Source organism: Barbatula barbatula, assembly GCF_947034865.1.
Source record: "Barbatula barbatula genome assembly, chromosome: 17".
In the NCBI taxonomy this organism is placed as follows: Eukaryota; Metazoa; Chordata; class Actinopteri; order Cypriniformes; family Nemacheilidae; genus Barbatula; species Barbatula barbatula.
This window is the reverse complement of record NC_136780.1, coordinates 16,657,563-16,679,844: the sequence shown is the minus strand read 5'-3', so window position 1 is coordinate 16,679,844 and position 22,282 is coordinate 16,657,563. Positions and strand designations below refer to the sequence as shown.

Below are 22,282 nucleotides of genomic sequence, written 5' to 3'. Positions count from 1 at the left end.
GTCTGGTCGCACAGAGATGAAGGAAGAGGCCTTTTATGTCATGTTAAACGTTATCCCTTCCTCCACACTAGGTTGCACTGTTTGTCATAGGTTAAGTCAAATCACCTTTGATAGACTTTATTTGTTCTGCGTTTGAGCGACAATGAAATATCCTTTACTCGGTTTTTGATCATTGGTTATACTGTAGTTATGGGAGCGATACCATCAGGCATAAACATGTTATTCAAATATAACAATCCATCTCCACTTGGAACTGCTTCTTTTCCTGAGCCTTCAGAAACCTATATAGGTAGATGTTCTTCTGGAAAAAAAGGTTAAAAATGATTAAAAAATAATTAATTTTTCTTCAGGATAATGTTTCAGCATCTCGTGGTATTTTTTATTGGAATCGTTTTTTCAAAAATTTGAACTGGAAAAAGATTTGGTTGTTTCTCAATAACTTTTAAGAATATTATTTTGGCATATTAAGACTCTGACTTGAACAAAGTTTGTTTTATTGTGACTTTAATTTATTTTCTTTGTAAATGTTACATGTAAACTCGTAAAAATAATCAGCCATTATTTCTGGTCTTCCGAAATGATCTTAAGTTATGCCTGGATTCTATTTCACCTTCTTTAAATAAGAAAGCCATTAAGACGATTTCAGTTTGTAAACACTTGAATCTTACTGTAACTGATGTATAATTTAATTTCTTAGCCTCATGTTTGGTTTGTTTAAAATGTTTTTCTTCTCTTTCTCTCTTACTTTTGTACATTTCAATCACTTTATATGTTCCATGGTGATGATGGTATGCCACATACTTTTTACATACGGAATGCATTATATACTTTGCATATGAAAATGTTTACTTAAGTTTTGCATACGTAAACTAAACTCCACCCATACATTCATGTAAAATACATCAAGATTATTATTATAGATGCAGTGGATTATAACACATCACATAACTGTTACGCATGTAACCTCGGTTCCCTGACGGAGGGAACGAGACGTTGTGTCCATCATGCCACGAACGCTGCGCCGGCCCACTGCAGCGAACAAGGGTTCCTCTCAAGTTCCTCAGCACAAAAAGGTCAATGAATGGGCATGCCATCTTCCCTTTCATACCCGTATGTACGGGGCGGAGTCTGGTGTGCCGTCCCATTCGCCAAGTTCATTGGCCTTTTCAAAGTATAATCGGAGATGAAAAAGGTTCTCAAGTCAAACCCCATTCTGTCAGTCTCGACACAACGTTTGCCATTTTATCTTATGAGTCCTAATAAATGCAACTTCAACTATTTCTAAAGTGCTTATTTCATAAAGAACACCGCTACCTCACATAAGGCTGTCCCTGTATAGAATGAACAAGGCACGATCCCATATTCATTAATTCATCAACACAGCTATTGACAGCACCTGGTAACGTGGTGCGTAAGAAACCTCCGCAGGTATAGTTCGGGAAACACGCATAGAAAAGATATATCTGGAGTTAATCTGTTCCTTTAGAGTCTTCGTAGCGAGCTAAAAGACAACATTATCGGGAAACGTAGCCATGATCAACATAATGAGACCCAACAGTTATGTCATTCTGAAGCAGTTTTAATAACATTAAAAATAAAAATCTACGCCTAAAAATTTGAAAAAATGTGTCAGAGTAAAGCTGTCACTGGGACTGTTTTGCCATTTGAACTATTTTCCATTTGTGTACAGAGATATATATGTATTCACTGAAAAAGTGGTTTTCGGAATTGCTCAATTTAATCATGTACATCGGTTCCACACAATTTAATTAACGTTTCTTACGATTAATAAAGTAACGTCTAAAAAACTTAATCATGTGGAACTGGTGTAGGTGAATAAATTGAGTAATTCCAGCAATCCTTTTTTCAATGTCAAATGTAGGCCTACTCAAGAGAATTTACAGAGTACTTTCAATACGAATTACAAGTAGCATTTTTCCATCTTTTTGGACGGGTCATAATTTATAGCTTAACCTCTGGTACAAAACTTACATCCACCAGTTTGGCGATTTATAATTGAAAATAGGTGACAAATGGCTGCAGTCCAACAAATACCTCACAGAAGAAACGAAATGATCTTCATACATTAAAATGATGCAAATCCATTAACCGACTGAGAGAACAATAACAAATAAAAAATAAATCCAAACATATACATTATAATAAGAAAATTGAAAGAACTTTAGGTAACAGTAGAAAGTACAGTATACCAATATGTGAATGAAAGAACAAATTTACTTAAACCATTGTATAAATAAAAGACCTTTCAGTGGCACCACTTCAAAAACAATTGGACATTTTACATGCACACCAAAAAAAAAACAGTGAAAGAAATGTGTTATTTACTTAAATAAAAAAAATTACTTACAGGTTGTTCATGTCATATCGTTTCAACTACTTAAAGACTTGAATACTTATTTTACTTTTATACATTGATCATTCAACAGCCACCAGTCACAAATAAAACATTGTGCGCCGATGCCCATGCTTTCAGTTTGCCTCGGTCTCCTCCCCCAAATAACCATATTTGGATCTTAAAACCTAAATTTTTTTATGATCTAGCTGCATATATGATCAGTAAATCCCTCACACAGCACCTGAAAACACATTTTCTCTGCACATTGGCAATGTTCTGGGGCGTCATGAATAAAACTTTCATCTTAATAATGCGCACACGCACTCAACAAACTGTCTAAAGAGCAATAGTATTTTTTATAATGTTGGGAAGAGCACAGATGGAATTAGCTTAAGGATACTGTCTGACCGTCCACTCTGTTTTAACATAGGCTTAATGGTGTCTAAATCAGACGCAAGAAGGGTGCTATCCAATCATTTTCTGGGCATATATGGCCATCCATGAACATGATTTGGGAGTCTCATCAGAATTCCGTCTGTCATAGAAGTGAAGACTACATCTCCCATCATTCCACGCCACAGTCCTCACAATGTCATCAAGCTATGCCCCGTTATTTGTTATTGTTTTTCGACCTATAGTGGTGAAAAAGACATACTGCGTCTTTAAATACAGCACAGAGAAACGGATGAATCAGTATAAATCCTAAATCCAGCACACAGTGGTTCTGTGAATGTGGAGTAAAATGTGTGCAAGTGTGTGAGTCTGTCAGCGACGCTGTAGAAGGACAGAGTGCCGGCCGGATAGTCCAGATAAACTCCTATTCTGTTAGATCGTGTTGAAGGAGCATCTACATCAGTGCTGTTTTTATTGTGCCAAACAGTGAAAGTGTCATCAATGCAGTCAATGCACCAGGAGTTTTCATTAAATCCAAACCTACAGTCATCACCTCCTCCTTTCCTGTTGATTCCTCTATGTGTCACAGATATAACAGCTCCTTTCCACCCGCTCCATTCAGCCTCCCAGTAACAGCGACCAGACAGACTATCTCTACACACAACCTGAGGCCAGAAATCAAATCTCTCTGGATGATCAGAATTGGACTCCTGCTCCTTTTCCAAACGTGTCACCTTTCTGTTCTCTTCAGACAGACAGAGATGAGTGTTTACTGTGTTAGAATCCAGTGTGAGATCACAGGCATCTGCACACAAACAGAGATATTAGGAGACAACATTTCATTGATGATATTGTGATATTGTGTTTGATTGTTTGTGTTTGTGTACCCCCTTAAATTATAATTAAATAAAAATGTGTACACAAACATGAGCAAGCCTGACAGATCCAAGCCAACCTTCCCTTTGGGGTTTTTTAACCCCCCAACAAAAATATAGTAAACAAAAAAGGTCAAGGAACAATGGCTGCTTTAAATGGTTAAGCAACCAATCATGTTTCATATTGTGAGGAGCCATTGTTAGTGGCACGGAAACATCCCCGCAGTAACAGACCGGTGTGCATTTATGAACGGCTCTAAAGTTGATAACAACTTTTATGACCTGAATCTGTTTCCAAATCATTATGAATTATTATTGTAACTTATGTTAACATGACAATATTCTTCTTCGATCACATAGCGTTGTGATGTTTTCTGGATATGTTGAATTCAACCACATGCAGCATGCATCAGATGTGTGTGTGCACTTACACTTGTGTAGTCCGGCTCTAATCCTGACCTCTCCAACATGATCCACACTATAAAACAAAGTCACATTCTGCTTTTACGGAATTAAGCAAAGAATATTTAAAGGTATATTAAAAGGATATGGTGCTTGTGAAACTTTAAATAAAGCCTTAAAGTTGTCCGGTTAGAACAATGAAATATTTAAATAAAAATGTATTAAGCACAGTTGTCCTCCGAAATGTTTACTTGGAGACAATCTCAACATTTTTCTAAAAAAGATGGGAGTGAAAATTTCTGCGGGTGATTTATTGACGAAGCGCACATTAAAAACGCAAACTGCAGTCTAAGAGCAGAGCAAATAGCACTGGGTTTAAGACGTGCTTTTTGGGGAAACTACCAATGTCAAGAGCAAACCAAATTTTGGGAAATGAAAACTCCACGAATGCATATAAGGTCAGTCACACGCCTTTTCAGTGCGTGTCTTTATTAATCCCAACAAGAGTTTGTGCTGGCTGTTAGTAATCTGTCTTGTGCTAATGAAGTATTGATTGATAGGATTGTTTGGATTGATTTGCATTTTTGACCGTACGAATAGATTATTGTGATTCATTGTTGGGGGATCTCCTGCAATGCTTCTGAATAAACTCCAACTGGTTCAAAATGCAGCAGCCAGAGCGTCAGAAGAGATCAAAGCAATTTGACCATATTAGCCCAATTCTGGTATCATTGCACTGTTATCATTGCATTAGGTTCCGAATAGACTTCAAAATCCTGCTAATAGTTTATAAAGCATTGATTGGTCTAGCGCCTCAGTACCTCTGTGAACTATTGTCAGATTACAATCCATTGCGCACACTGCGGTCGCAAAACTCCGGTCTGTCCGATCCTTTTCATACTTTGGAATAGTCTCCCACGTCAGATTCGGGATTCAGACACACTCAATCAGTTTAAAACTAAACTAAAAACCCATCTCTACAGTTACATTTACATTTAGTTTTTATTCTTTTAGCAGACGGTTTTATCCGAAGCGACTTACAAAGAGTTCAGGGAGCAATAAGCGATACAGTATGTCATACAAATAGATTTCTTTAATATAGCTTTCACCTTACTCAGTGATAACACTGTTAACTCACCTTAAGCAGTTGATGCCGCAATGTAGTTAGCTCGTCAGAACAACAAGCACAGATCCATCATAAAGTGTCACTTTCTTACACTTTCTGTAAGTTGCCTCTTCTAATAATATTGGACAGACCTAAGTATCAATTTTTGTTTCTATCCTCACTAGTTCTTTCCTCTTTTCACTAACCAGCCCGGCAGACTGTTTCCCATGATTAAAGTCAGCTTTATTTATATAGCGCTTTTTACAATTTTCATTGTTACAAAGCAGCTGTACAAGAAAACATTGACTATAAGCAAAACATATAAGGTTATGCAAGTCAAATCACAGCTCAAATATCAGACACACTATAAATTCCTATATGCAGTGTTAATTAAATAAGATTATAAAATTCTAGCAGCCCCCCCGGCCAGGCAAACAGTGCAAACAATATGCAAACGGTGGCCATGAGTCTCACAGTTTACAGTGCAACTGCAAGTTGAAGGATGTACTGTTACTCCAACAAATACTGTAAAAGATCTAGGCGTTATATTAGACAGCAACCTGTCGTTTTGAAATCAAATCTCAAATGTCACAAAAACAGCCTTTTTCCACCTAAGAAATGTTGGCAAGTTATGAAATATTCTATGTGTTGCTGACGCGGAGAAGCATATTCATGCATTTATTACCTCAAGACTTGACTACTGTAATGCACTACTTTTAGTTGTTGTCCTGCATCATCAATAAACAAACTACAGTTAGTTCAGAACGCAGCTGCCAGAGTTCTAACCAGGTCCAGACAATACCATCACATAACCCCAATGTTATCGACCCTTCACTGGCTACCTATTAAGTATCGTATTGACTTTAAAGTTCTTTTAATCACTTATAAAGCCTCAAAAGGCTTAGCCCCTACCTACCTAACAGAGCTTCTATCACACTACAACCCATCACGCTCTCTAAGATCTCAAAGCTTTTGATAACACCTAGAATAACTTAATCCACTAAAGGGGGTCGAGCTTTCTCATACGTAGCACCTAAACTCTGGAATAGCCTTCCTGATATTATTCCAGGATCAGACACACTCGCCCAATTTAAATCTAGACTAAAGACGCATCTTTTCAGCCAAGCATTCACTTAATGCAACATATGCTAAATAAACCACCAGGAGATGCTGAAATTAGATATTATTTACTAGAAGAATTTAATTTATTATATAAAACACCATGTAGCGTGTTTTACCCTTTTTTTTCCTGTAAAGCTGTTTCGGAACAATGCAAATTGCGAAAAGCGCTATATAAATAAAGTTGAATTGAATTGAACAGTAGTTCTCTTCGTAGTTGCAGCAGTGCTTTTTTAATATGCCAGAAGAGAACTGGCTCTCCCAGTTGAGTCTGGCCTCTCCCAAGATTGTTCTCTCCACTCTTATACACGTATACTGTACATCTATAGTGGAGTTTTGGTTTCTTGCCACAGTGACTAATGGATTAATTTAATCCATTAATATAAACAACTTGTGTTGAGCAACACACATGCACGTTAACATATTTTAACAAACATATTCTTTCCGCAAGTTTTGGTATTATTGCAAATTGTTCTGGTATGGTATATTGTAATGTAAGGCTCCAGTCCTCATAACAATATTTAAAATAATAATATACCTAAATGAAATATACTTTAATTTAATAATTTGTAGTTTGACATTCCACCAGCATCAGTTTACATTGCATAGAGAAAACTTGTAATAATACCATGTATCTTAATACCGTATACTCTCTTAAAAGTTTCCCCTAGTATTATTTTTATTTAATTGTTAATTATGATGTATGTAATAAAATAGAATTGAATCACGTAGATATAACCAGAATACAGTGGTCCATGTAAATATCCATATTAACAGAATTTAATGCCACGTTTACCTGATTGTATCTATTTTGCATTGTTTGTCATCCAGTAGGTCAGAGAGCAGCTTCATCCCTAAATCTCCTGGGTGATTGTAGCTCAGATCCAGTTCTCTCAGATGTGAGGGGTTTGAAATCAGAGCTGAAGCCAGAGCAGCACAACCTTCTTCTGTCACCATACAGCCAGATAACCTGATGAGACACACGCCAACATGTAAGGATAAACTGGGGTCTGCTGAAGCCCCTAGGTGGTCGAGACAAGAACATATTTGAGCAAATATGTGTTCCTAAATACCTCAATATCTCCAATTGACAGTTTGGACTCTTCAGTCCAGCAGACAGCAGCTTTACTCCTACATCTTGCAGGTCATTGCTACTCAGGTCCAGCTCTCTAAGTGAGGAGTCTGGTGATTGAAGAGTTGATGCCAATCCCTCGCAAAATTGCTCAGTGAGATTACAGATGGCCAATCTAAACAGAACAACAAAAACCTTAAATGATATCACAGCTGTAGGAAAGGAAGAACCTGGTGCCAGCAACATACAGCATATGAGCCATATTTCAACCACATCAAATAACTCCAGATAATTTGCTCTTAATAATGGAGTGATCCTTTAAAACTAGTATTTACTCTTTTTCTCAGCTCTGATCTATAGACCAGGGGTCTTCAAGTACTTTTCTTTGAGGGCCAGATTCCAAAAGTATAAATCAAATGTGGGAAAAAAATTTCCGACCATATCATTATTTCTTCTATTATTTTGTATTTCTGTTATTTACTGCATATTGTTACTTTTATGCTTTCTTTGTTGCTGTTAGGTCATATATTAAAACATGCACACAAATATCGAATCCAGTATATTTCCCTTTTCATGATACTTAATTAAAAAGGATGTTACTTTACCCAAAATTAAATTGATGTTTATTTACTCACCCCCAGTCAATCAAGGATGTGGATGGTATTGACCGTTTTTTCAATAGAAATGTTGTTCCAGCCCTTTGTGACGCTAAACTAGCATCTTATAAAGCGAATCAATTAATCTGTGCAAGAAACTGAACGCTATCGAGTTCCTATCGCACATTCGGGTGAATTGCATTAATGTGCCCCACACACTTAGTGTCAGGATCGTGTTGCCACCGGAGAGAGTGTATGGCAAGCCATAACAACAATAAATGTCTCTCTCCATACTTGAGGTTCTGTCATGATCCTACAAGTAGACCAAGTGAAACCTGACATGATGAAGCAGAATCATGACACTTAGAAGGGGAGATTCTTTGTAGTGCGAATTCTAGAGGGAGATGGACTGCTGTTTCTCATGAATATAGCTGTATTTTCATACATAATGAATGCAGTAAAAAACAACTCAATATGTCCCATATCTGAAAAAAACAGATTTTACCCTTAATGCAGTTACTTTCAAGGGAACAAGACCTATTGCATGTGCAAACCGACTGCTGTGGATTGCCAGTTTAATGTCGTAAATAAGATTAAATCCTTGCAGAGACTGATGAAAATGCTTCATAAGATGTCAGTATGTCATGACCCACGTGAATTTCTTTTGTATCGGTCTTTGTTAGGTGACGTCACACTCGGGAGAATCGAAGTGAATTATGGGTATCGCTGCAATTTGTAAGGTATCAACACCAAGATGTTCTGTCTTCTTCATTCTATTTAGCATCATATCAGAGATAAAATTGTATGTTTTAGTGGTGTAATATCTTGTATTAAACATTGAACAGTGCCCTCGTTTCGAATCTCCAAAAAAGCTAATGTATTCATCATAAAAGTCAAAGTTATTAAATACTTTTTGAAGTGAAACAATACATTTGTAAGTAAAAACTTTTTATATCCTGAGTGTATTAGCCATAAAAAGGTTGCTTTGGGCGTATATTATTTCTATATAATTAGAACAAAAAATATTCGAAGGTGAGATGTGTGAAGGTGGCATGCCGCTATTACGCGCATGCATTTCTCATCTATAAATGTTACCTGGACTGATAGATCTCGTGGAGAATGTCGTCGAGGAATTTTAGACCCTTCACAAATTATAAATAGAATCCAGTGTTTTCCAATCCTAGTCCTCGGGGCAACATTCTGGGAGGGGTGCCCCGAGCACTAGGATTGGAAAACACTAAAATTCAGTGATCTTAAGTTGTCAATAGTAGGTTTTTTCACACATTTTTTGTTTGAAAAAATACCTTAGTTTTTCTAGTTGACAGTGTAGACTTTCCAGTCCAGCAAAAAGCAGCGTACTTCCTAAACCCCGGAGGTCATTGTTACTCAGGTCCAGCTCTCTCAGGGGGGACTTTGGTAATTGCAGAGCAGAGAGCACACTTTCAAAAGTTTGAACAGTGAGATCACAGCCTGCAAGTCTGTAAAAGATGAAAACACAATATAAGAATTATGGTGAAATGATTTCTGTATTTGTCATTTAATAAAATAAATTAAATATATTCATGTGTAACTGTACAAATTGCATTGGCATTTTTTATGTGTCTGCAATCATGTTTTCATAGTTGTGGACACATTATGAAAGTACTAATTTTGTATTACTTTCATTTCAATATACACAAACATTCAATTTCTGTAATATCTTGAATAGAACAGAAAATCCATTTGCAATTTAATTTCCCATGTCTATGGAAAAGGTCTATAGAAATGTACATGTCTGCTTTTCATTTCCTCCGTGTCAGGTATGGAAGCGTACATGGAGGTACATGGAAATGTAATGAAATACATTAATACTCACAGAGCTTTTCTGCAGTTTATCACTGCTGGTATCAGTCTCCATTTGCCTTCCGGTGTAGTGTTGAATTTGTTTAGGTCCAGTTCATCCAGCACCTCCTCTGACATCTGAAGCATGTAGGCTATTGCTGAACAGTGGGAAGCAGAGAGTTGTTCTGATGGAAGAAACTCTTCAATTTCTCTGTACAGAGACTGATCTTTCAATTCAAGCAGACAAAGAAGCAGATGGATGGATCTGCCGGGATAGAGACCAAGTCCATCCTTGATATTGTTTTTAATGTACTGAGCGGTATTTCTAATGCTCTCTGATGTGTTCACTGTGTGTGTCAGTAGATCCTGTAAGAGTCTCTGATTTGACTCTAGTGAGATACCCAGCAAGAATCGAATGAAAAGGTCCAGATGTCCATTTGCACTACCCATGGATTGCAAAATGTATAATTTTAGTAATTCACAGAGAGAGCTTTCGTCAGACCCATACCACTCATTTCTATAACCAGGAAACAGCTGCAATGATTCTGTGTTTTTGGTGGCATGTGAATAAAACACATAGAAAGCAGCCAGAAACTCCTGAAAGCTGAGATGTATGAAGCAGTAGATGTTCCTCTGATGAATGACAGATTCCTCTTTAAAGATCTCTGTGCAGATGCCAGAATACAGTGAAGCTTCAGTGATGTCTATCCCACACTCTCTCAGATCCTCCCCATAAAACATCACGTTGCCCTTCATCAGCTGTTCGTAAGCCAGTTCAGCCAGTTTCACAATCACTTCTCTGTTGGACTCCAGGAGTTTCTCTGGATCTCTCTCGTCGTACTTCTGATTCTTCATATTGATCTGATTCAGCAGGAAGTGGATGTACATTTCAGTCAATGTATTAGGAATCTCTGCAGTGTGGTCTTGATTTAGGATGTTCTGAAGCACAGTAGATGAGATCCAGCAGAAGACCGGTATGTGACACATTATGTGGAGGCTTTTCGCTTTTCTAATGTGTGAGATGATTTTGTCGGCTTGATGCTCGTCGCTGATTCTCTTCCGGAAATATTCCTCCTTCTGAGCGTCATTGAATCCCTGGATTTCTGTCACACGTGTAATGTACTTAGAAGGAATCTGATTGGCTGCTGCTGGTCTGGAGGTGATCCAAATGTGAGCAAAGGGAAGAAGATCTCCTTTGATCAGGTTTGATATTATCCCCCCTACTGAGGAAGACTTTCTCATGTCAGAAACCTTTTCGCTGTCAAAAAAATTCAGTGTAATTCTGCTTTCATCCAGTCCATCAAAGATAAACACAAATTTACACTCGTCATAAATCTTTGTGTCCAGATCTTGAAGTTCAGGATGAAAGTCCCGCAGAAGTTTGTAAAGACTGTACTGTTCATCTCGAATCAAGTTCATTTGACGGAATGGAAGCACAAACATGAAATCTACATCCTGATTGTTTTTTCCTTCAGCCCAGTCAAGAATGAACTTCTGCACAGAGACTGTTTTGCCAATTCCAGCGATGCCTTGCGTAAGAACATTCTTAATATTGTTTTTATTCTGACTTTTATTCTCTATACATGCTAGTTCAGGTACATTTTTAAATATGTCATTGTAGTTTATTTGAGTGTCTTGTAAGTGTTGTTTAAATGTTTGGGTAGTTTTCTCCATCTTTAAAACCTCATGCTCTACATTCACAAGTTCTTTAACTCCATCTATGATGTACAGTTGTGTGTAAACCTTATTAACCAAGGTTTTGCTTTCTTGTAGTTTGATTCCTTCAAATAAACGCTCGTACTTGTTCTTCATGTTGAACTTGTAAATGTCTTTTACTCTCTGTAGCACATCATCAACTGTTTGGAGAGAATCATGCTGGAGGTGTTCAGTCTTCTCCAGCAGTGTGTGTGTCTGCAAGGATGAATCTATTTCATGCTGCCCCGTGTGACTTTGACAACTTGAGTCGGTTAAATGTGAATCTTTCTCATCTCTGCAGAGACAGTAAAATATAAAAAAACATAGCAACCACACAAAGATAGAGAGATTTGAATGAGATTTGAGTCCTTCACATATAACACACACATATATATATATATATATAAAGACATTTAAAAATAAAACGAATTAAAAGAGGTGGTGCAACGGTGTGTCGTCTTTACAGTGTTAAAACATGCTGTCTTCTAATGCTTAACATGGTCAACTTGTCAAAAATCGAGTTGGACGTATTACGTGGTATTTCTGTGCTCGATACACTCTCCCAGTGTTCGTAAAAGTTTCAGAAAATGAAGAACATGAAAAATCGTTATGCAACAACTTTTCTTAGTCCATTATTGGACAATTCTCCCGGAAAAAGCACACGGCACACCCAAGCATCAACCAAGGAGAGCGGGAGAAGGAGCATGCTCACAAGTTACTTTCACTTGTGTGCAGGAGAGAGAGAGCAAAAGTTTACATTTACATTTACATTTAGCAGAAGCTTTTATCCAAAGCGAGCTTTGTCATATACATTTTACATAGGTTTCTGCAATCCACTAGGATGGAACTCACAACCTTGCGTTGTTAACACAAAGTTCTTACCACTGATCTACAGGAAAGCTACAGGAAAGTTCAACTGTGTTGTTTGTGTGCTGCATTTAGTCAAGTCAAGTCAAGTCAGCTTTATTTATATAGCGCTTTTTACAATTTTCATTGTTACAAAGCAGCTGTACAAGAAAAAAAATGACTATAAGTAAAACATAAAAGGTTATGGAATTCAAAACACAGGTCAAATATCAGACACACAATAAATTCCTATATGCAGTGTTAATTAAATAAGACAACCAAATTCTAGCAGCCCCCCCGGCCAGGCAAAACAGTGCAAAACAGTATGCAAACGGTGGCGAGGAACCCAAAACTCCATTGGAGGAGAAAAAAACCTCGGAGGGAAACCAGGCCTAACCAGGGGATTCCAGTTCCCCTCTGGCAAAAACTGCAGCCTCTGCACAAGCTCAACAGTGCTTGCACAACAAGGCGAAAATAAAAAAAATTAGATTTAAAATTATCATTAATAATCTAATAGTGGCTGAAGTTTTGTAGGGACGTCACTTCCTTCGTCCAGCATTTGTCAGGTCTAGGAATGGATTGCGCCCTGCCCGCTCCGCTCTTGTAACCTTGGAACAATGAGACAAGACTGGCTGAGAGTAGAGTACTGTTCTGCACTCTTTGATGCAACAAATGCATCAGTTGTTATTGGAAGTGTCCCTGGTTCCGGTTGATCTAACTAGTGCAGCCTAGATCTTTAATTTAGGTGATGAATGTTGTATAAATGGTGGATGGTGGAATGGTGGAACTCTGTGCTAGTTTCTAGTAACTAATTATCGTTGGTGGAGTTTGTAACTGTTAGATGCAGACAATTTTTTTCCACAGTTCTCATAATCAGAGTTTGTGAACTGTATGGGCAAAATTCAACTTCCAGCAAATTCACAAACTTGGAGGAATATACAACATCAGTGACCAGCTATATCAGTAAATGCATTGATGACATCATCGTCTCCAAGACCATCACCACAGGCTCAAACTAAACGCCATGGATGACTGCAGAGGTACATGCGCTATTGAGAACTTGCGACAATGCCTTCATAAAAGGGTGTGACGGCGAGGAAGACAACCCATCGCCCAAAGGATCAGGGGCTGTGCCTAACCAAGGCCGATGAGAAGAACACACTACACAGGGTCAACCCGCGGAAAGCTGCTGGACAAGCCTGGGCACACCAGCTGGCAGAGGTTTTCACAGAAATCTTCTACACCTCCCTGAATAGCAACGTTCTTCCAACGTGCTTCAAGGACACCACAATCATCCACGTGCCAAAGAAATCTTCAGTGTCCTGCCTCAATGACTATCGTCCCATTGCACTTACAGCACAAAATTATGAACTGCTTCCAGAGGCCTGGTCCTCTCTCACTGACGGTCCGGTCGCTCGTCCTCTTATGCTCCCAATCTCCTCCGTGATTCGAGACCGGTGCGCGTACAGCTGACGCTCGTTATTACTCACGCACCAGCCTCGAATCCTGGCTCTCGTCCTGCCTACCTCACTAAAGTGACCTCTGTATTTAACCCATCCAGAACGTATATGAATACACGCACAACAAGTCGTGAACACACTTACACTCGGAGCAGTTCCTTTGGAACCTTCTGTTCACGTGTCCGACTCTCTAACCATTAGGCCACGACAGTGGAGACAGAGAGACAGTGAGCAAGTGCGACCTTGTCTCGGTGCCTGGCTCAACTACGAGTGATTGAGCAGTGAGCACAGAAACACATCTTTTCAGGTGAGGTATCAAAATAAAAAAAATATATTTACTTTGATTTTAAAGATAAGTGTAAATTTAGCACAGTTGTATCAATGTCCTGTGTAACAGATGTCGAATAGCTGAGTTAAAGCCCTATTCGCACGGGATTAGTATCACCGGGGGACCTCTAGACATTAGTAATAAGGTTGTCTGTGATCATTATCCTGTGCGAATCGTCCATGTCTGTAATAAGATCTTTACTTTATTTAGTAATGCATTTTACAACAGATAATTTTTTGTGCACAAGTAATGTTGATTTTATACAACAGTTAAACAAATATGTTATATTTTAAACACAATATTGTCTGTTTTCTAAGTATATACATTCTGAATAATGCCCACTTTTATGAATAAATCTGCAATTACAGTTGAGTTTCTGGTTACTTACATGTGGTCTGAGGTCACAATTTCATTCTTAAGATTAGGAGGCTGCCAAAGGGAATCCTTACTCTTCATGGATACACAGCTTAATGTTGGAGATGACATTTTACAGACAGAATTCAAGACTGTAAATAAGAAAAACATTTATTAGGAAACATTAATGTAAAAGAACCAAAAGCATTTCGATCTAAACACACAGAAGGGTATGTTCTCACAAAATACGCTTTCAAAAACAGCACAAACATTTTATAGACTTCTGGTTTTTTTTGTTCTTTTGGAGGTGCCACTGCTGCTGTTATGGGAGAGAACTGCATTTACAGTATAGAAATCTTCCTTTTAAGCCATAGATAAAAAAACGTCAAAAATTCTTTGTTTGTATAAAAACCTGACCAGGAGACGTAATAATATAGGAACAACCAACCACAGTGTCAGTGATTGTTGAGAGTAGTTTATAAGATTAAGGACTTAAGAAAATCTGACAAAGGTAACAAACACATTGGTATAAATAAAAAAACTTACCCTGAGATTTGATGCCTTTTCAGAATAAACTTTTAACAGTCTAGGATGGCTTTCACGAGTTGAATTAAACAACCTGTACTTTTGATTTGTACAGTTGAGGAATGAGTAATTTACTCCACCCAAAAATCTACCACTAGAAGATTTGAAGCAAATATGTGATGGGATCTGGGAAAACCTTTCATTGTGAAGTTTTATTACTGGTTTTGAAAGCCGGTTTTAAGCCCTGTCCAAATGTATTTTGCATGTAACAAACGTTATGGTTATCTGAAGTAGCTATCATTTTCAGGAACGTAATGTTGAGAAACCAGGCTTAACATGAAAGCAAAAGAACAACAGTCAAGCATCTCAACTAAAAGTCGCTTATGTGTGAGTCACTGTACATGTTGCAAGGATAGACATGATGTTATTGAATAATAATTTCATAAAAACCAAAGTTAGAAACAGTATAGTACAGTATAGGGAATAATGACGTTTTTCACTCGGTCACTTCAAGATGCACCTCAGATTACGGTGTTCTGACAAATTGTACTACCCTGTCGAAATTTGCTACCTCCATACAAAATAGGACTAACCCCTACCCCAAACGAATCAAAACAAGAGGGTAGCTAAATTTGATGGGGAGCATAAATCAACAGAACAACTGTCAACAACGTGAGTCATATTATCCAAACACTACATCATACATTGACAACCCAAAAGGGAAAAGTCTTTCTAGCTATACATTTTAAGCTACATCCACAAACAGAGGTACTCAACAATGCTCGGCTGTTGTACTGTCTGTTTGCGAACATTTTAAAGTTTTTTTAGTACACATAATGTTATCGCTGGGTGGCAAATTAACTCAGTTCTATGAGAGTGAAAGTTGCTAAGCTGGCTGAGATTTAAGCGGAAGATCCCGCGTGCATATAGTCTATTCAATTATTTGTGACTATACCTGAAATGATCCAGCGCGACAAACCCAGACGGGTTTTTCCAGATTCCATAAAGTAAATCAGCAATAAGACACCCACAGACAGATTAGTATGGTAAGATATCTAACATGTTTCTATCGTTTTCATACTAGGTAACCACACCTTTAAACTAAACCATCACACAGTCACCAGTGTGTGGGTTTTCATGAAGCAGGTTCTGACATGTTTTGTTAGAGCTAATGCTCCTACTTCAGTCGCTATTAGATTATTAGTGATAATTTTAAATCTAACTTTGTTTTTTATTTTGCCTTGTTGTGCAAGAACTGTCGAGCTTGTGCAGAGGCAGCAGTTTTTGCCAGAGGGGAACTGGAATCCCCTGGTTAGGCCTGGTTTCCCTCTGAGGTTTTTTTTCTCCTCCAATGGAGTTTTGGGTTCCTCGCCACCGTTTGCATACTGTTTTGCACTGTTAGCCTGGCCGGGGGGCTGCTAGAATTTGATAGTCTTATTTAATTAACACTGCATATAGGAATTTATTGTGTGTCTGATATTTGACCTGTGTTTTGACTTCCATAACCTTTTATGTTTTACTTATAGTCAATGTTTTCTTGTACAGCTGCTTTGTAACAATGAAAATTGTAAAAAGCGCTATATAAATAAAGCTGACTTGACTTGACTCCTAACAACAACTTCCCCCTGGCCAATTTGAGACCTAGGTCACTGCATATAAAAATCTGGATTTTTCTCAGTTACTGAGCGTTTCCAAACCAGGACTGGGGTAATCAATCTCCGACTGTACCTGCTTTTTAAAAATCAAGTAAATCAAGTGGAGAAAATGGGCTTCTGCCAAATCTTTATCGGATTGGTTAAGAGATTTCACTTTGGAAATGCTGATTTGTTGAAAAACGCCCCATCTGTGTTCTCGCAGGGACCTGTACTTTGCAGATAAAAGACCTGATGAAACAGCAGAATTTGGCACAGCTCTGGAGCTCCATGTATCAGACATCTCTACACTTTTAAAGATTCTTAAAGTTTAGAAATATTTCGAGACTTACGACTGCAAGTTAATACGGTTGTCAATCCTAAAAAGTGACTGTATGAACGTAAGTTTCCTTGATTCAGGATCACCCACTGGCCGCTGCACCCAACGATCATTCTTTTTGCAGTGGGTCAGATACCACATTTTTCCAGTTTAAGGGAAGTCATTTTTGTAATTTTATTTCATGAAAGTTCAATGGATCCATAGTTTTGACTTTACTTGAGGTTAGTGCTGTATTGTGAATGAGACACTACATAAGAGCTTGTAAGCATTCAGCTTTACAGCACAGCCTCTATACCTTCGTGCTTAGTTAACACTTATGAACATTTAATTTAAATCATGTGTTGTTACACATCGTTTTTAAATAAGTTGTTTTCACAATAAATGCTGTAAAGTGAAGATCTTAATTTGTGTATATTTACTGTACACACCCTGTTACTAAACAGAACAAGGCAGTAGCAAAGTTTCATTTCAATTTACAGTCCGCAGATGGCGTACATAACCTGTAACTACATAGAACAAGGGGGTACAATGTTTTTCTCCAGTTTACAGTCCGCAGATGGCGTACATAACCTGTAACTATATAGAACAAGGTGTGTCAAAAGTGTCACTTCGATTTACATTTATGCATTTGGCAAAGCCTTTATATAGCCTGCAGATGTTACATATACCCTGTAACTATGTAGTATATGGACCATATTTACAGAGGAAATACAGAGAAAAACTGTGTAATATGTTACATATTACTTTCACTGAAACACATGAACAAACTTAATTATCTGCACTTTGTTATCATTATATAATGTTATGCACTGAGGAAAAAGGATATCCTTACTTAAGTACCATGTTATAATCATATTGAAGCCTGTATCAGATTCAAGTCACTAATGCTCGCCTACAGGACTATCACTGGATCTGTACCGGCATACTTTCACACCCTCCTACACCCCATCTCTTCTGTGAATACTTGACTGGCAAATAAATAGGGAAAAAAACAACCCTCCCTCTTTCTCTCAACAGGTATTGTTCTGGCTTTTGAGGAAACTAGTAACTTTGTATTATTGTTCCTGTTTGATATATCACTTTATTGCTCCCTGAATGCTTTGTAAGTTGCATGGATAAAAGTGTCTGCTAAATGACTAAATGTAAATGTATATTTCATTTGCTGACATGAGTCACAGCTGACATCGACCGTATGTAATACACTAAGTAGGTAAGTAGCATATATGGTAATATCATTAATAAAACAGAAACCCATCATTTCCTTATTTTTCTAGTGAGCTGTTATTAATATCCATCATGTGTGGTGTAATAATAAAACTACCCATAGTTAAAAAAGACCCCAGTAGCTTGTTTAATGGTGCATAGTTATTACAAAAATGTTTGTCTAGAATAGTCATGCATACCACGTACTATTAAAATGGATACCCCTTAGTTTGCCAGAGGGGAACTGGAATCGCCTGGGTAGGCCTGGTTCCCTTTTTTGGAGAAGATTTTTTTTCTCCTTCAATGGAGTTTTGGGTTCCTCACCACTGTTTGCATACTGTTTTCCTCTGTTTGCCTGTCCGGGGGTCTGCTAGAATTTTATAGTTTTATTTAACACTGCATATAGGAATTTATAGTCTGTATGATATGACCTGTGTTTTGACTTATTTTGACTGTTTTGACATAACCTTATATGTTTTGCTTATAGTCAATATGTTTTCTTGTACAGCTGCTTTGTAACCATAAAAATTGTAAAAAGCGCTATATAAATAAAGTTGACTTGACCCGAAATCCGTGAGGAAGGAGACGGGAACCGCCGAACGTAACATAAGATTTTAATTGAACCGCTCTCGTCGTACCCTTGTCATGATTCTGCCGCATCATGTCATGTTTTTCTTGGTTTAGTGGCAGGATCATGACAGAATCTCATGTTTTGTGTGTAGAGAGGTATTTATGGCCCTTTTGGCCTTCCATACTCTCTCTCCGGTCTCGTCTCTGTTCCCATCCTCTCATTACCTCGTTATTGATTCATGCCCTACACCTGTTCCCCTCTTGATTTGGTCCCTTATTTAATGCCCTTGTGTCTTCTTTCTTGTGCTGGTTCATTGTGGTTGTGTGGTGAGTCCATGTGTCTTGTCAGTCGAGTTTAGTGTATTCGTAGTTCTTGTTTTTAGTTTATTTTAAGTCTTTGTATAGTGTAGTTAGTCTTAGTCCTGTTTTGTTATGTTACCCCCACGTGGGTCTTTGTTTTATTATTTATTAAATATATGTTAACCCCTTACCCGCTGTCTGCACCTGGGTCCTCTGTCCTTGTCTCACCACCCCTGATAACGACAACCCTTCTGTTTTATGCTCCCGGAGCTCCTCCGTGAGAGATGCAAGACCGGTGCAATTTTACTGACTTATTTCCCGGATATGATGCTAAGGCTTTGCATATAGTTTACATATATAGTTGTATGGTGAATAATGCGTTGACCGTACCTGTCAGCATTTGAGACCCAGATCGCATTCTGGGTATCCCCCTCTGTCCGTTGGCGATCGTGTTATGGGAGTTTTGCGGGAGAAATAACAAAAATGGGGAAACTCCCTGCAAAAACGGCAGTGATGGCAGGTTCTGTTTTGACCCAGCACCCAAAATACTTTAACATAGCCTCCATTATTCGCAACCGGTGGATAAAACCTTGAAGAACGTGCCCACCAAATCACAGAGATGCCGATTCGCACAAGACCAATATTATCACGGGACCTCCGTCATTTGCGGGGGATTGTTTACTTTACAAATTACAGACATGGGTGATTCACACTGGAATAGCGCTATATAGTACATTAATAGTGTATGTTTTTGTTTAAGTAGATTGTGTTCTAGATAAATACAATTTGCATTTTCAGAAGTTCTGCTTAATTTCAAGATCTTTATTGAGTTGGCTCATGCGATTTAAGGTAGAAGGCTTCCTGGTAAAGGAACGTTTATGAAGCATCATAAACATTGTGGGAGTTTTTAGGGAAGGAAAGTCTTTGTCTTTGTCTTGGCTCTGACTACACCTTAAACACGTTAACAGAGTAAACTAACAATGTTTTCCTCTTTAACTAGAGGTTTAATTAATATTCTTTTGGACTTCGTTCTTGACTGTTAATATATTCCATTTATGCTTTAAAACACAATAGCTAGCAGGCCACTCTAAATGCATTGGCCAGTTGTTACTTTAGATTATATATTACTATTACATTTCCATGACAGTTTTTCAAATTGCACACTCAAATGCAAATCAAAATTGATGATGTCTTTTCTCATGCAAGTTAATAGCATTTTTGACCAGATGAAATGTTTTAAAATGTCCTGTAAAAGACTGAAAAATCACTGATTTCATTTAAACAAATATCTTTAAAATGAAATCATTGCATACCTTATAACGCTGTTAGATAAGATGCCCTGTATATTTGCGTGTGTCGCACGTCCTTAAAATGCCACAAATTCAGCTGAAATGTGAGTAAGTTACTGGTTTCATTTTACATTCTTTGGAAAGGGAGAGAGATTAAGTGGAAAAACTGCCCTAGCAGCTCAAGTGATTGCTACAAGTTTCTACACAGTACACACCCATACAGACACTGACCGCAGTTGAGTACTGTATAGGAGCCTGCATGTAAGTGTAACGGAGGCAGGCTAGTGAAGAGCTGTGCAGTGTGTAAACCTTACTCCCCGACCAACAGAGACGTTCTACCGTCTGACAGCGGTCTTTAGCCTCCTTGTTAGAGCGCTCATCTCCCTATCGGACACACGTCGGTCGAAGCCCGCGCAGAGCGGGGCAAGTAGAACCGGTTACATTAGGATGAACAAAATAAAATGTTATTTATTGCCGCAATCATTCTTTTGGAGCTTCAGTTATAATTTGCTTCCCCTCTCTCTATTTTTTCCCAGATTGTCTTTCTGAGGGACTGGGGGACATGTCCAATCCGTGTATCATCTGTTCAGTTGTTTCTTTTTAATTGAAAGTGGAATAATTTGAAAAATATTTTTCCATAAACAAGAATTCATCTCGATTTTTTTAGTTTTTCTTTCAGGAATAGAAAATGAATAAATGGCTTGAACCTTCTTTATCTAAATGGGCGGGAATGAAACTCCCCATTCTGCTGATTGGTCAGCTGAGGATCAACCCGTGTCTTCATCCGCTGCTGCAGTTGTACAGATGAATGCAACATCATTGAATATCTTTGTCATCAAACAACCATAACAAACTAACACACCATAGCAGGGCAGAGCCTATATAGAGCTTTCCTCTGGCCTGGGTACACAAATCCACATTTGGCTAACCTTGGGAAGTTTAGCTGACCTAGAAATGAAAACATACTGTTTTGTTTGACATCAATTAATACTCAATATTAATTAAATAAACTCTAATACTAATAGTTTCTTGTTTGAACGTTAACGTAGGCATATGTCAAATACGTCAAATACGGATACGGCTTGTGTCAAAGCATTCTTTACTCTGGCTGTTTGTTTAGAAATAAATTAAATGTAGTTGCAATATCCGTGTTAAGAATCTGTACAACTGCAGCAGCGGAGGACTGTTATTCTGCCGTGCTGAATTGAGGAAGAGCTGCTGACGACACTGACCAATCAGCAGAATGGGGAGTTTCACTCCCACCCACATTTAGATAAAGCATATTCAATCTGTTTATAAATTTTTCTATTTCTGAAAGAAAAAAGAAAAACCAAGCTGAATTCTTGTTTTTCATGTTTTGGAAAAAACTAAAATGAGCCGTTTTCAAATTTTTCAACTTCCATATTCCAAGATCCATATCCCCCTCACTTTTCAAAATCCTGTTCATATCCCCCTCACTTTCAAATTAGTTTTAAATTAGTAGTTTTAAAGTAGGCTACTTGTAAATCTTTAGGACCCATCATACAGGCACACGGCTTCTCGTATCTCTGTTATGCTGATGACACCCAGATCTACATCTCGTTTCACCCAGACGATACCACAGCTCGCATAACAACCTGCCTAGATGACATCTCAGCTTGGATGAAAGAACATCACCTGCAGCTGAACCGGGCCAAGACAGAACTTTGTGTTTCCGGCGGCCCCACAGCCCAACACGATCTTACCATCCAGCTTGGCAAGCCCACTATCACTCCCTCCGAATCAGCCAGGAACCTTTGAGTCATATTTGATGAACAGCTGTCCTTCAATGATCACATTGCAAGACAAACGCGATCATGCTGATATGCCTTATCTAACATTCGCAAGGTTAGACCCTACCTAACTGAGCATGCGATGCACAACTCCTTGTCCAGGCCCTGGTCATCTCCAGGTTGGACTACTGGAATGCTCTCCTTGCTGGTCTTCCTGCAAAGGCTATCAAACCACTTCAGCTGGTTCAAAT

The 22,282-nt window shown here is 38.2% G+C and overlaps 1 protein-coding gene across 1 annotated transcript; it reads right to left on the bottom strand.

Moving 5' to 3' along the window:
* Positions 1-1,562: 1,562 nt before the first annotated feature.
* Positions 1,563-20,426, bottom strand: LOC306906746 (NACHT, LRR and PYD domains-containing protein 3-like). The gene is made up of 8 exons (XM_079478368.1): positions 20,305-20,426; positions 14,457-14,574; positions 9,774-11,729; positions 9,223-9,396; positions 7,324-7,497; positions 7,047-7,220; positions 4,056-4,102; positions 1,563-3,554 (listed from the first exon to the last, which is right to left on the bottom strand). Exons 2-8 carry the CDS (start codon positions 14,552-14,554, stop codon positions 3,019-3,021), a joined length of 3,159 nt encoding a protein of 1,052 aa, XP_079334494.1. The 5' UTR covers positions 14,555-14,574; positions 20,305-20,426; the 3' UTR covers positions 1,563-3,018.
* Between the last annotated feature and the right edge of the window lie 1,856 nt (positions 20,427-22,282).

Excerpts from the sequence above, each read along its gene's own strand:
- LOC306906746 (XM_079478368.1), bottom strand. The coding sequence starts at position 14,554 with ATGTCATCTCCAACATTAAGCTGTGTATCCATGAAGAGTAAGGATTCC. Across the intron at positions 9,397-9,773 it reads ATAAACTGCAGAAAAGCTCT|ACTTGCAGGCTGTGATCTCA; the intron begins GTGAGTATTAAT and ends CATCTTTTACAG. Across the intron at positions 7,498-9,222 it reads TGTCAACTAGAAAAACTAAG|ATTGGCCATCTGTAATCTCA; the intron begins GTATTTTTTCAA and ends TGTTCTGTTTAG.